The sequence below is a fragment of the Serinus canaria genome, chromosome 15, assembly GCF_022539315.1.
Source record: "Serinus canaria isolate serCan28SL12 chromosome 15, serCan2020, whole genome shotgun sequence".
Lineage (NCBI taxonomy): Eukaryota > Metazoa > Chordata > Aves > Passeriformes > Fringillidae > Serinus > Serinus canaria.
Genome location: NC_066329.1, coordinates 1,864,572 through 1,880,170, shown reverse-complemented (window position 1 = coordinate 1,880,170; position 15,599 = coordinate 1,864,572). Strand labels below are relative to the sequence as shown.

The 15,599-nt window shown below is 57.4% G+C and overlaps 1 protein-coding gene across 1 annotated transcript in view; it reads right to left on the bottom strand.

The window, feature by feature from the left end:
- KSR2 (kinase suppressor of ras 2) overlaps positions 1-13,864 on the bottom strand; it is a 77,069-nt gene extending 63,205 nt beyond the window's left edge. Inside the window, exons 1-3 of the mRNA XM_050980724.1 lie at positions 13,688-13,864; positions 7,392-7,532; positions 6,529-6,679 (exon numbers count right to left, since the gene is read on the bottom strand). Coding sequence (XP_050836681.1) covers positions 6,529-6,679; positions 7,392-7,532; positions 13,688-13,864 — 469 coding nt within the window. The remainder of the gene's footprint in view (positions 1-6,528; positions 6,680-7,391; positions 7,533-13,687) is intronic.
- Positions 13,865-15,599: the final 1,735 nt, after the last annotated feature.

Sequence of the window (15,599 nt, the reverse complement as noted above, 5' to 3'; positions counted from 1 at the left end):
TTTTTAGAAATTAAAATACATTACTTAGAATAAAATATAATTAAAATAAGAATAAAAGGTTTAAAATCAATATTAACCAAAATAAAAAATACTTCAAAATAAATAAAGTAAAAATCATCATTAAAAACTCTACAAAAATAAAGCAAGTTAATTAGAATGAGCAAGAAGTACAAATAAATGAAAAGTAAGAAGTAAAAATGTTATAGCTTAAAATTAATTAGAACAGATAAGAAATTAAAAGAAATAAAAACTATCGACGCTTAAAAATAAAATAATTCATTAGAACGATGCATAAATAAAAATAAATGAGACCAAAAATAAGAATAATCAAAATATTTGCAACAAAATAATCTGAAAAACAGCAGCTATGCAAATCCTGCTCTTCCCATTGGCCGCTTCCCTCGCCGTGATTTGCATAACGCCGAGCCGGCCCGGCGCTAATTAGCGGCGTTAATGAAGGTGGGGCGGGGATCTCCCTGCGCCCCCCGTGTCCCAGCGATGGCCCCGGGAACAAAAACCACCCCCGCTCCGGGCTGAGGATAACCGGGAGAAGGTAATTCCAGTCGGGAAGGCGGCCGGGAGTGAGATGGGATCAGCTCAAACCGGGAATGCGCTTAGGAGGGACAAACCCAACAAAACATCCCAAAGCTCCTCGGGCTCCAAAGCCTGGCAGAGGCTGCGGGATCCCGCTGGCTCCCGGCGCGGCTCCCACCCCGCCTGGAAAAGCACGGGGAGAGCTGGGAAGGATGGACGGAGGGAGGGAGAGTCCCCTCTGCCCCGCTTGGCCCCAGACTGGCCGCCTGGCTGCTCCCCAAAACTTCCTCCTTTTGTTTGGATCCCAAATATTATGTATTATAACATAGCATTTAATAATATATTTAATATAGATTATTTATTTATTATTAGATATTATAATATATTATAATATATAGTATAGAATATCCTATATGTAAATATAATATAGTACTATATTAATTATTATAATGTATCTTATATATTAGTATAATATATTATAATATATAATATATTACAATATATTATATCATATATATAATAACTATATAAAATATATCGTATTTATTTAATATATTTTCATTATATTGTTTATTAATTAATTATATAATATTTATATGTATATTTCTATAGATATATATTACATTTATCTATTTGTTATTTATTAATATATTGTTTATCTATTATTTAAGAATATATATTTAAGAATATACATAATGTAATTATATAATTATATGATTATATATATGAACACATGTATATGAACACATAATATATGTTATATACTAAATACTATATAATATATTATATATAATGTATTATATATATATAATGTATTATATATTATATATAATGTATTATATATTATATATAATGTATTATATATAATATATTAGATATTAGATATAATATATTAGATAATTTCTATATCTATATTATATTAAATAATATCATATATTTATTATATAATTATATAATATATAATTATATGATACAGTAATATTTATTTAATAATAATAATATTATTTTTTGGATGTCAGCCACAGCCACCCCCCAGTCCCAGGGGCCACCTCTCCTGTCCCTGTGGATGCTCCCTTTGGCTGGATTTGCCTTCATTCATCCCCTCAGATCCCTCCCTCTGCCCCATTTCAGCAGGGAAACTTTTCCCAAACCTCTCCATTAAAAAGCCAACAGGAAAACAAACTGCTGGGAAGAGGAGGCCGCACTGGGGGGCAGCTCATGGATCCAGAGATGGAAAAATCCCACCTGTCCCAAACAAAGAGCGAGGTTTGCTTTGTTTTCCTTAAAGAAAGGCTGGCAATAATTCCCAGGGGAGCTGCCAAGGCAGCCCTGCTGCTCCTGGGGATGCTCCCAGCGCTCCTTCCCTTCCCAAAAGTTGCTCCAGATTGGAGATTTTGGGAAGCTCAGGGTTTTCTGGGAACCAGCACCCACATCCCAAGACAGCAGCCTCTGGAATGGACTCTGGAATCCCCAGCTTGGCAGCACAGGGATATCAGGGAGATCAGTCCTTCCCTCCTGTCCACACCAGCACAGCTCCCAAATTCCCTCCAATCTGGGATTCTCCTGCTTTTCCCTCACTGCTCCCGACCCTGCCTGACCCCACGCTGTCCCCAATCCACCCTCAGCCTTCCCAGGGCTCATCAAGATTCCATTCCAGCTCATTTTTCCCGGCAGGACACTTAAAAACCTGCACACATCCCCCAGCAGTCACAGCCCATCAACTCCTGCAGCCACAGCTCCGCTCTAGGAATATTTTTAATATCCAATCAATCCCGCTCCGAGATCAAACCCCCAAACAAAACCCCACTGCCAAGGATCCCAGGAAAACCCACCCCAGCCTTGTTAACCCCACGGAGCAGGGGGGTGAGCGAGGATTTGCCACACTCTGATTTAGGGCATGCTCCGGGGTGTCGCTGTGATATTTTATCAAAAATCCCTTCGCCAGGATTTCTTCTCCTGGGAAGCTGGGAAGCTTCAGCTTCCCCCTGTTTTGCTGCTTTGGGATGTGATTTGGAGAATTGTTTACCCAGCCTGTGAATTGTTTTTAATTAGTGACCAATCACCACCGGCTGTGTCAGGCTCCCTGAGTCTGTCACGGGTTTTTATTGCTGATGTCTCCTTCCTCTTTCTTTAGTATACTTTTAGGGTAGCATTTCTTTTCACATAATAGTGTAATATAATAAATCAGCCTTCTGAGAACTTGGAATCAAATTGTCATCCCTCACCTCCTCCCAGGGACCCTCACAACCCCGGGGTTTTCCCTGCTGCCCCCAGCATGCTCAGCTTGGGAAGCGTCTCCTTTTCCAAGCCCACCCCGGCCAAATCCATCTCCATGAAACAGCCTCCAGCTCCCTGCCCAGGCAGGGGCGGCCTGGGAAATTAAAGGCTCCTAATTAACGACTCAATAAATAAAGATGGATGGGAAAGGTTAATCCTGAACCTCATTCCTGCTTTATGAGTACAAATCTCAGCCTCGCAGAATCGGCCGCTGCGGCTCCTGCCAAGGAATTCCAGCTTCCAAGGAGGCTGCACCTTGTTCATTAATTACATTTTTAGGATGAGGACAATGTATTGATCCACAAGGAGATAAAATGCAGCTAAATTAGAGATTAAAAAGGTGTTTCTGAGGCAGTTGGTGCATGTGAGGCTCCTTTGGGGGGCTGTCATATCCTAATGGATCTAAAATACCAACGCTGCATCCAAAGAGAGCATCGCTGCTGTCCCGGGATGCGTTTCTATGCCCATCCTAAAAACTGCCAGAGAGCTCCTCAGGGCTGGCCAGCCTCACTGCCATGGAGGCAGCCAGCAGCTCCAAATCCCTGGAATCCAGTGGGTGGAGGGAGGGAGGGAGGGAGGGATAAAAGCAGCACATTCCCTTAGTGCACCTCAGAGCCCCAGCCCCATCAGTGCTCAGTCCCCAAAAGCCCAGGGGGACATTCCCAAGGTTCCAGCAGTGCTGCTCTGCCCATCCCTATCCCACATCCCACCAAAACACGCTGCCTGGACCGTAGGGAATCTGGAGCTGGGTGGAATGATCTGCTCCCAATGCCCACCCTCAGCCCAAGGCACCCAGGGAGCATCCTGCCCTTCCCTGCCCGGAAATCCCACTGCTCCCAACTCCCTGCTGGCAGGAGAGGGGCAGGGACTCTGCTCCTGCTCTCTCAGGGGATGAAAAGAGGGGGAATTCCTGGGATGGAGCTGTTTGCTTGGCAGAGGCAGGGAACAGGGAGCCCATCTGGCTTTGCAGGTAGAGCTTCCCACACCCAAATCCTCGAGAAATTCAGGGAGATTTGGTCTCCTGCACTGCCTGGGAGCTCCTCCTCTCCTCAGGGCTCTGCCTGTCACCTCCCTGTCCCCAGGGTTGTGTCATCCATGGGACCATGCAGCCCCAGGAGGGCATGGACCCACAGCAGCTGGCATTTCCAAGGATCCTGATCCAGCTCTGGCAGAGCAGGAGTGGCCACGGCAGCACCCAGCAATGCCAGAGGGACAGAGCAGCCAGAGCAGTGGGTGATGGATGGAGTTAAACGGGAAAGACAAACACTCCCTGCCTGGCTGGCTCTCTCCTGCTGGGATCCAATGGACCACCAGGAATGCTGGCAGCCCCATCAGCTGCCCCATTAGGGAGCAAATGGAGCAGCAGCATCCCACAGACCTCTGCTACTTCCATTTCCTCCAGCTGGAAAACTCCAGAGGAACCAGAGAAACTTCCTGCAGCTGCCCAGCCAAAGGCCAAGGCGGATTTTCCAAAGCACGGAATTCCCTGGGCCAAGAGGGCAGAGGAGAGAGTGGGATTTGTGTGGAGCAGCTTTAAAAGTCAGAGGTGTTTGAACAAAGAGCAGCTGAGAGCCTTCCCGGGGCTCCCAGGGAGGCACCACTGCCCTTCCTCAAATAGCAGGGAGACCTGATGGAAAGGCCGAGGGGAGGGGAGGCAGGAGCTGGGTTTAGGGAGCTGGAGTGGGGGGAAGCTCCCTAGGGAATGGCAGGCTGGGCACAGACAGCCCCACCTCGCCCCAGTGCCACTGTCCCCAGCACGGGGTGGCACTGCCACTCTGTGCCAAGTGGGAAGACCAGAGAGGATCCAGAACTGGTGGATGTGGCCTGGGTCTCTCCAGGCTGGGACATTCCATGCTCTGGGGACACTGTGTTCCCTGCTGTCCCCGAGAGCTGCTCCACTCCTGCAAAGCCCGGCAGGGCTCATTCCGAGCCTCCCAAACCCTGGGGTGCAGCTGTGTTGGAGGAGCCCCTCCAGAGAGGACAGGAGCCAGGCAGAGGGGTCTGGGGTCCCCAAATCACGGGGGCTTGCTGCAGCCCCAGAGTCACCCCCTGTGCTAGCAGTGGCCTTCCCGAGCTGGGACCACGGCACCAGTTCTGGGCTGCCATCTGCGGGGATGGGCTGTGCCTGAGGGGCTGGGGCGTGTCCAGGGAAGGGAACGGAGCTGGGAAGGGGATGGAGCCCCAGGAGAGGCTGAGGGAGCTGGGAAGGGGCTCAGCCTGGAGAAAAGGAGGCTCAGGGGGGACCTTGTGGCTCTGCACAGCTCCTGCCAGGAGGGGACAGCCGGGGGGGTCGGGCTCTGCTCCCAGGGAACAGGGACAGGAGGAGAGGGAACGGCCTCAGGCTGGGCCAGGGCAGGCTCAGGGTGGATTTTGGGGAAATTTATTCATGCTCAGAGTAGCACAGCTGCCCGGGGCAGTGGGGGAGTCCCCATCCCTGCAGGGATTTAGCAGCCGTGTGGATGTGGCACTTGGGGACATGGGGCAGTGCTGGCCTTGGCAGTGCTGGGAAATGGCTGGACTCGCTCCTAAAGGATCTTTTCCCGCCCAAAAGGTTCTGTTCTGACCCATCAAGGCTCGGCTGGGACACGGTGCCAGCACAGCCAGACCCTGCCCAGCCCTCGCCGCATCCCCCGAGCCCTCCCCGGGCCGAGGCGGCCCCGGCCCCGCTCCGTCCGCGGTACCGGCTGAGCTGCAGCCCGAGCGGCTCCGGGCAGCGACTGAAGAGCGGAGCTCTGCTGCCACCGCCCGGGGAGCAGCAGCGCAGCCCGCACCGCACAGCGCCGGGAAGGGCGGGCAGGGCTGGGGCATTCCCTGGGAAGGGGTCTGGGAATGGGGGCTCCGCTCCGAGCCAGGCGGGAGGTGGTGCTGGAGCTGCCCTGAGCTTTCCCCTGAGGCTCCTGACCGAGCTCCTGCAGGCACGGGTGGTCAGGGGACCCTGTAAGAGTCATGGAATGGGCTGGATTTGGAGGGGCCCTCATCCAGTGCCACCCCTGCCATGGGCAGGGACACCTCCCACTGTCCCAGGCTGCTCCCAGCCCCAATGTCCAGCCTGGCCTTGGGCACTGCCAGGGATCCAGGGGCAGCCACAACTGCTCTGGGCACCCTGTGCCAGGGCCTGCCCACCCTCCCAGGGAACAATTCCTAATTCCCAATATCCCATCCAGCCCTGCCCTCTGGCAGTGGGAGCCATTCCCTGTGTCCTGTCTCTCCATCCCTTGTCCCCAGTCCCTCTCCAGCTCTCCTGGAGGCCCTTCAGACCCTGCAAGGGGCTCTGAGCTCTCCCTGGAGCCTTCTCCTCTCCAGGTGAGCACCCCCAGCTCTCCCAGCCTGGCTCCAGCCCGTGGAGCATCTCCTCCTCTGGTCTCACTCCAGCAGCTCCAGGTCCCTCCTGATGTTGGGGACCCCACAGCCAGGGGCAGCTCTGCAGGTGGGGTCTCACCTGAGCAGGGCAGAGAGGCAGAACCCCCCCCCTCCTTTCCTGCTGCCCCTGCTGGGGGCTCAACCCAGGGCAGGGGGGTTTTGGGCTCCCAGCTCTCACCCACCAGCACCTCCAAATCCTTTTCCCAGCACAGCTCCCAGATGTTCCCTGCAGGAAATTATTCCCAGCCAGCCCCAGGGAGGCAGGAGCTCTGCCAGCATTGAAGCCACACTCCTGGTGCCCCCAGGCAGGACGGTGGCACCCAGCCCGGGCAGTCTGAGGGGACAGGGGGTGCTCACCGGACTTGTGGACGCTGCGGAGGCAGGACAGGGACGCGTTCAGCCGGGCACACTCCTCGCTGTTGGCCCCAAACTTCTCCACGGTGGCACAGACCTGGTCATCGGTCATGTCCAGCAGATCCTCCAGGCTGAGCTGCCCAGGGGCGATCTCCTGAGGGAGGAGTGAGGTCAGGAACGAGGGAGGGAGGAGGAACAAACCCCCCTGGAGCATCCTCTGCCCCTCAGGGAACACCAGGGACAATCCATTCTCTTCAGGGCATGGACCCAAACCCCTCCATTTTCTACCTGAATCTCCAAGAAAACCTGGAGGAACCGAGGTTTTATCTCCAGTTTTTCTGCAGTTTGAGGCATATCCAGACCCAGCTCAGCCTCTGGGGGCACCAGGACAGCCCATCCCTGAGTGGGAACACACAGCACCTGAGCTTCACCCCAGAATTCCCTTTTCCCAGGAGGTGGGAGCGCCTTTGGGTGCCACCTCCTCACTGCACGTGCAGGAGCCCGGGATGGGGCAGGAGGACACTGATGGGGACATGGGGGATGTCCCCAGTGCAGAGGGGTCTGTGTGACACCTACTGGGGATGGCAATGGGGTGCCCTCACTGCTGGGTGAGGTCAAAAATCCACAGAAAGAAAAAGGGAAGGGAAGGGAAGGGAAGGGAAGGGAAGGGAAGGGAAGGGAAGGGAAGGGAAGGGAAGGGAAGGGAAGGGAAGGGAAGGGAAGGGAAGGGAAGGGAAGGGAAGGGAAGGGAAGGGAAGGGAAGGGAAGGGAAGGGAAGGGAAGGGAAGGGAAGGGAAGGGAAGGGAAGGGAAGGGAAGGGAAGGGAAGGTCCCTCCCTTTTGCAGGTGGGAATGGCCAGCCCTTACCTCCATCACCTCCTTGCGGATGTCGACGATGCGGAACCAGTGCAGGAGCTGGGGGAAGCCCTCCAGTTTGGCATTGCGCTCCTGCAGGGCCACCTTCCTCTTGCAGGACAGCTGCCGGCTAAAATACTTCACCAGTTTGCTCTGGAAAAGAAGGGGAAACCCTCGTGGGATCCCCCACTGGCAGCTGGGGCTCAGTTCTCACTCTGCCCCATTCCAAGGCTCAAAATTCTGCCCCAAAACACTCCTGCAGCCAAGAGCATCGAGCTCTGGTGTCCAAGAAGGAATTTCCCTCCCAAAAAAATCCCTTTATCAGCTCCTTCATCCCCAGCCCAGCGCTGAGGTCTCATTCAGGGGGTGGGCAGCCCTTGGCATGCCCTGGAGGGTGTGAGGGGGACAGGGGGGGCAGGCACCACCTTTCCCACAAATGCTTCCCCATCCCAGTGCTGCCCAGCCACCACAGGACACTTTTCCCACTTCTACTCCCAGCCTCAGGGCCAAGGGACCCTAAAGGACACAGTGCCCTCTCTTACACCCAGGTTTGATGCCAAGAAGCCCCCCAAAGAACCCTCAAAAGCCACAGTCCCCTCTTGTACCCCTCACAAAAACCCTACAAGGGGAGCAGCCACAGCATCACATCCCAAGGCTGGAATGTGGCATTTGCTCCTCATTCCCCCCTCACCAACACAAATCTTCCTCTCTCCAGAGCCATCCCACCTCTCTGCTCCTTTGTAGCCCCATCCCTGCTCGGATCATCCCCAAAATCCCCAAATCCTCCCACCCCGAGGCCGGAGCCGCTCCCATCCACAGCCCAGCTCCCAAAATAAGCTGCCCTCCTTTCCCGGGAATTCGGAGCAGGGCTGGGAAGCTGCTGGGATTTCCTGCTCCTGCTTTTCCAGCTGGGTGATTCCCTGGCGCCTGCAGCACTAGATGGTGCTGTGCCTCTGCTCCTGCACGCCCCAAAAACAGCCGGGTGAAATACGGGCTCCTTCGGGAAACAAAGGTGAGATTTGGGAGTTTTCCCGTCTCTCCAGGTCCTTTCCCTTGTGGTACCCACTGGTGATGCCCACAGGGGCTGGTATCACCCCCCCGGGTGGGTGAGGGCCCTGCCAGGAGCTGGGGACAGGGTTGTCACCCCCCTGGTTGCTTCTCCCCATCCTCAGCCTGGCTACCAGGAATTAATTCCTGAAAATCAATCCCCAAAAATGAGGCAGGAACAGCAAAACCGGACCGGTGGGGGCTGCAGGGAGCCCTCAGCTCTGCAGAGCCCTGCCCCACTTCCAGGGCTGATTGTTAAGGAAAAACCCTCCCAAAACAGACAACCAAAGGTTTAAGGATCAGCCAGGATCTCACATCCCAAACACGCTCCAGGCTTTTGGAGCTGAAGCAGCCCCAGGCACTTTGAACACACCCAGGGGCAGCTCCACTCTCCAAAAAATGCCCTTGCATGGACACAAAACACCAGGAAAAGAAATTCCTAAAAATCCACGTCCTGCCCCCAGCCTGTTCTCCATTCTGCCTCTCCAGGTGGGATCCCAAAGGGAATTAAGGTGATTTCTGAGCCACCAGTGCCAAAATCAGGGTCCTGGGGTGGGAATGGAGCTGGGGACAGGGCAGCCCCCACCACCACCATGCAGAGGAGAGCTGGGAATGGGGAAAGAGTGGGGGGAATGGAGGAAATTTCATTTCCAGGTGGGGGAAACTCACCCCCACAGTGCCCTTGAGTGACAGGAGGGGTCATTTTTCATCCTAAAGAGGACCCCACTGGGACCCCCAGGTGCTCTGATCCATGGATTTGCTCCAAGTAGGTTTTTCCCTACTTTTGGAAGCACCAAAACCCCTCTCTAAAATCCAGAGGCCCTCGGTGTTTGCTGGGGATAGAAAGGGGAGGGAATTCCCTGCCCCATCCCCGCGGCCGCGGAGCTGCTCTGCCTCCCGCTCATCCCGGCACGGAGCAAGTTTGGGAAATGCCGCGTTCCTGCTGTGGCACAGCCTCCCCCTGCTCGCTCCTCCGTGCCTCAGTTTCCCCGCCTGGAGGTGGGCAGGGGGCACAAGGAGAGGGGCGGGAATCCCGCGGATCCCTCCCTTCCTGCCGGTGGAATTTGCGGCTGGTCCAGCTGCGGGTGCTGCTGGAGGGGATCCAAAGCTTTTCCCGTGGAGCTGGGGTTGTTTTCCCACCTTCCCAGCGCCTCTCCCTGCTGCAGCTCTGCCCGGGGGGAGGCAGGAGCGACGCTCTGGGATGAAGGAGTGAAACCATCAGGATTCCCTTATCTTTGGGGGATCCAGCAGCTCCTGGAACCCCCCAGCTCCTTGGAAACAGCGTCCCTGCTGCCCCGGGGGCGGCTGCGGGCACAGGAGCGATGTCCCCGCTCCACGTCACTCCACAGCACCTTGGGTGACCCCGGCCAGGCGAGGGGCTGGGATCACCCGGGGCTGCAGCCGGATTTCCCAATCCCAACCCCGAGCGGGAATTTCCCTGGGCTCATCCCTCCCCCCAGCCCCGGCAGGTTCCGAGCCGGTCTCCAAGGAGCCAGAGGGCGGCTGTTCCCCCCTGGAATGGGATCCTTGACGTCAGTCGGACTGGAGACAGCACCGGCCCTGCCTGGAGACTGGGACAGGCAGTGGAAAATCCAGGAGGGGGAAGTTCATTCATTCATCTGGCACCAGGTGGGCTGTGGGGAATGCCCATCCCATAGATCCCATCCCATCCCATCCCATCCCATCCCATCCCATCCCATCCCACCCCATCCCATCCCATCCCAGCTGGATCAGCACACCCTTCATCCTTCATGCCACCTCTCACTTCTCTTCTTTTGCACCCCTAAAAATCCTTTTCCATGACAAGAAACACGACCAGAGCAGCTCCCTCCAAGGGGCTCATTATTCCAGAGGCACCTGGAGCAGCCTGGGGCTGGGGAATTCCTTGCCATGCTTCTATTTTCTCTCTCAGGGCTCTCCCAAGGTCCTATTGGGCTTGTGAGATGTTTCTGCCTCTGCTCATCCTTTATTTTGGGAGATGCTAAATGGTCCCTGGGGATTTTGCTGGGAATACAGGAGCCAAAGTGTCTCCGTCCAGCACCCAGGGAGAATCCAGCTCTGGGAGAAGTGCACTGTGCTCACCCATGGTGAGAATCCACACGTTCAGGCAGTAAAAATCACAAAATCATGGAATGGTTTGGGTTGGAAGGAGCTTAAAGCTCATCCAGTTGCACCCCATGGGCAGGAACACCTTCCACTATCCCAGGCTGCTCCAAGCTTCATCCAGCCTGGCCTTGGGCACTGCCAGGGATCCAGGGGGAGCCCCAGCTGCTCTGAGCAAATCCCAGTGCTGGAACAGCATCTCCAGAGCCTGTGGAGGTTTGGGAATGGCCACAGCTCTTTCCTCAGAGCCTCTTCCCATCCTCACCACACAGCAGCCAGAAGTATCCTGGGAGAGTTTCCTGTTCCTGGCAGGAGCAGGGCAGCCCAGGGGGAGGGAAGTGTTGATCCTGGAGCCATGCACCAGTTCCTGGGAGCCCTGACCCACACTGTGACACTGGGATGGGGTTTAACCCCACAGACAGAACGGTGCTGTGGGAATAACGCCCAGCTCTGTGCGAATTTTCCTCCTGCTGTTCCCAAACTCCACCAAACACAGCACCCCCATCCACATTTCCACCCCAAGCCCCAAACTGAGAGCCACAAAGCCCAAGTGCCACACCTGGACAGGGATAAAACCCCACAGCCCAGGCAGGGCTGAGGGATGGATACTCAGCTCCTTCTGGATGCCACCCCATAGCAAGCAAACCAGTCTCGATTCCCACTCCAGGTGTTTTATCCTTGCTGCTGCCTTGGTTCCCACTGGAACCTGTCCCAAGGCATAAGCAAGACCCAAAAAGCCTCCCAGCTCCAAGGATTGCCCCTAGAACCAGGCTGCAGCCATGGCACCCATCCCAAAAATGCTGCACAGCAGGAGGCAGGAGGATGGGGGCTCAGCCTACCTTAAGGTGGCTTAAAACAAAAAAAAAAAAAAGAAGGGAAAAACTTCTATTAATCCAGCAAAATCAATGTTTAGCTTACGAGGATTAATCAAAAAACAATGGATTCTCCCATTTTATTCCAGGTTCACACATCCCAGGTCACCATTCCCTTTGCCATGGCACTGCCTGGCCCGGCTCTGCTGCCACCAGATGGGAAGGGAAGAGGCACAGAGCAAGGCCTCGGAGTCTGTGTCATGTCCTTGGGACGTGGTGGTGGCAGCAGGGACTCAGGGACATGGGGACTTGGGGACTCAGGGCCAAGCTCGGCTCCTGCTGACGCTGGTGGCAACCCAGGACAACGCCAGGAGCCTGCCCAGGGAATCTGGCCCTGGATTCACTCCCCTTGTGGGAATCACCCTGGGTTTGAGGTGAAAAGCAACCAGAGAGTGTCAGCAGGGATGTCCTTGGCTGGAACATCCCAAGCTCCTGGCTTGGGGGTGTTTTAGGGATGGTAATGCCAGGGTTCCCTGTGGCTGGCACTGAGGGATCCATAGGGGCTGGAGAGGTGCATCCCTGTGAGCATTTGTAGGATAACATCCCCCTGAAAACCTCCAGACCCTTCATCCAGCCCCAGCTGGCTGCCCCAGTGGTGCTGGGATGATGGGAAGGAGCATCCCACCAGGATGGCATCCCCCCAAAAAACCTCCAGACTCTTCATCCAGCCCCAGCTGAGTTGCCCCAGTGGTGCTGGGATGCTGGGAAGGAGCATCCCACCAGGATTGCTCCACCACACTCTCCTGCTCCCCTCCATGTCCATGGGACACAGACAGGGAATCCTCAGTGCTGACCTCAGCGAGGCCAATTGCTCCATGTGGGATGAGCTCCTGGAGTCCTGCACCTCCTGGCAGGTTCTCCTGGGGATTTGGAGCCTGCCTGCAGCCCAAAAAGTCTCCAGCACACCCCAAACCACTGTTATCCCTCTCCCAAGGTTATTCCAGGACCAACAGCTCCCAGCCCCTTGCACAGAGAGTTGGGATGAGGCAGGGCTTGGATCTAGGTGACAGCAGGATGGGAGTGGGAATGAGCACAAGTTGGGATGCAGAGCAGGGAGCTGCACCCCAAACCTGGGGTATCCCCACGAGTGGCACAGCAGTGACGTGGTGATGCCCCAACTGTTCCCACAGCACTGGGGGAGCAGAAGCATCAGGACAGGGCGCTCCAGTCATGTCCAGAGCCAGCAGCTGCCCCACAGAGGGGCTGCTGGACCAGCAGAAAGGCCTGAGTGGGATCAGGCTCTGAACCCCGCCACCCACAGCCCCAGCTCTGTGCCAGCCGCCCCCACAGCAGCAGCACAGCCCCGCTGGCGTCTCCCCAGGGTCACGGCCTCGCTTCTGCTGCTCTGTGCCAGCTGCAGGGATCCCACTCAGCCCTGGGAATCCCTGGCTGTTCCCTGCCTGTCCCAGCCCACCGACCTCCTGCTGAACCACAAATTCACCTCAGCAGGCGCTCAGAACGCTCCAAGGGGAGCCCCATCCCCTGGGAGGCAGGGGCGGGGAGGGGAGAAGGCAGCTGGGTCGGGGGCTGCTGCCGGGAGGGAGGGATGCAGGTGGGCCAGGGGGATGCAGCCAGCTGGGACAGCTGGTGCCTGCTGGAAGGGGCTTCAGGTGGGCTGAGGGGATGCAGCTCAAGGAAGGGGATTCAGCCAGACCCAGGGGATGCAGCCCCGTGGAAGGGATGCAGGTGGGCTGAGGGGATGCTGCCTGCTGGAAGGGACGCAGGCAGGCCCGTGGGATGCAGCCTGCCACAAGGAATGCAGGTGGGCCGAAGGGATGCAGTCCAGGGAAAGGGATGCAGGCAGGCTGGGGGGATGGAGGCAGGCAGCAGGGGTGCAGGTGGGCCGATGGGATGCAGCCCGGTGGAAGGGACGCAGCCCGGCTGGAGCAGGAGGCTGGAGGAAAGGATGGGGCCGGGCCGGGGGATGCAGGAAGGCGGAGGGGATGCAGGTGGGCCGGGAGATCCAGGTGGGCCGGAGGATGGATGCAGGTGGGCCGGGGGATGCCGCCTGCCGAGCGGTAGAAGCCGGGGGAGGAACGCGGCCGGGCCGGGGGATGCCGGGGGATACCGGGAGGATACCGGGGGGCTGCGGCCGGGACCGGGCGGCCCCGGTGGGTCCCGGCAGCAGGGTTCGGTGATCCCGGACCCACCTCGGGGCCACCTGCAGAGCGCGCAGCCTCACTCGGGCGCACCGCAGCGCCGCGGGGGAACCCGCCGCGGCCCGGGGGGGGTGGGGGGGAGACTGGTGGGGGGGTGTTGATGTTGGGGGGGTCGGCGGGCCCGTACCTCCAGGGTGCGGATCTCCTTCTGCGTGAGGTCGTTGGAGGCGGCGCACTTGGTGCGGAGCCCCTCCAGGTTGGAGATGCTGATGTCGATCATGTTCTGGACCAGCTCGCACTGCTGCAGCGCCTTCTGCAGACTCAGCTCCTGCTCCTCGCTCCTCGTCATGTTGTCCTCATCCATCGCTCGCCGCCCCCCCCCCCGCCCGCCCGCCCTCCCCTCCGCCCGCCGCCGCCGCGGCCCCCCCTTCCGTCGGCTCCGCTCGCCGGCCCCCGCCGCCGCTCAGCCCCGCTCGGCCGCGGCCCGCAGCATCGCGGTGCCCACCGAGCCGTCAGCGCGGCGCCGCCGCCGCTACCCCCCCCCCGGGCGCGGCGGGGCGGGGGCGGGGGCGGCGCGCTCCGGCTCCGCGGGGCCGCGCTCGCTGCGCGCCGCTCCGCGCGGGAACCCCCGCACACCCCCGGCCCGGCACCCCCGGCCCCGGCAGCTCCGCGGCATCCGCATCGCCCCCACACCCACACATCAGCATCCTCATCATCACCCCCACATCATCCTCAGCAACCCCCCCAACCTTATCAACACCCCCATCGTCATCAACACCCCCCCCCCCATCAACATCCCCCCAACCTTACCACTACCCCCAGCCCCATCACCCCACACCTCCCCATCCTCATCATCGCCCCCTTCCTCATCAACATCCCCCATCCTCATCACCTCCAGTCCCATCACCCCCACACCTCCCCATCCTCATCATCGCCCCCTTCCTCATCAACATCCCTCCATCCTCATCACCTCCAGTCCCATCACCCCCACACCTCCCCATCCTCATCATCACACCCCCTCCTCATCATCCCCCCAACCTTATCATCACTCCCAACCCCATCACCTTCCCACATCCCCATCCCCTCCTTGCCCATACTCCCATCCTCCTCAACACCCCATACCTTATCAACACCCCCATCCTCCTCAACACCCCATACCGTATCACAACACCCCCATTCTCATCACCCCCAACCCCATCATCCCCATCACCTTCCCATCTTCATCGTCACCCCCCATGCTCATCACCCGCAGCCCCAGCACTTTCCCACCATCCCCACATCTCCTCATCCTCATCAGCACCCCCATTCTCATCACCACCCACCCCTACCCCCACCCACCCTACGCCCCAAACCCCACATCTCTCCATCTTCATCACCACCCTCGTCTCCATCCCCCATCCCCACACCTTCCCTTGCTCACAAGGATTCCCCCATTCCCATCCCACTCCCCACATCCATCCCCCCCTGTCCCCATTCCCATGCCCTTCTCCCCTATCCCCCCATCCATTCTCATCCCAGTCCCTCTGACCCTGGGAATGGGACAGGAGGGGAGCACTAGGGGGAAGGGGGGGAAGCTGCACTGGGGGGGGAAGGGGCAGGGAGAATGAGGGGGGTTGAAATGGTGGTCCGGGATAACTGGGGGATCTGGGGTAGTGGGGAGTAAATGAGGAAGGGGGGGCTTGGACACTGGGGGGGGTGCAATAGGGGGAACTGGGGAAATGGGGGGGCTGGAAATGAGGGAGCAGGGGCGTTGGGGGGATAATGGGGGCTGGGGGTACCTGAGGTAATGGGGGGAAATGGGGCATCGTGGGGGCTGGGGCAGAGATGGAGAATGGAAATGGGGGCTCTGGGGAAATGGGAAGGTCTGAGGCACTGGGGGGGATCTGGGGCACTGCAGGGGTCTGGGGCACTGGGCGGGGGGGGTCTGGGGCAGTAGAGGAGGTCTGGGATACTGGGGGATCTGGGGCATTGGGGATCTGGAACACTGGGGGATTTGGGGGACTGGAGGGGTTCTGGGGCATTGGAGGGGATCTGGGCATTGGAGGGGATCTGGGGCATTGAAGGGGATCTGGGGTATTGGAGGGGATCTGGGGCATTGG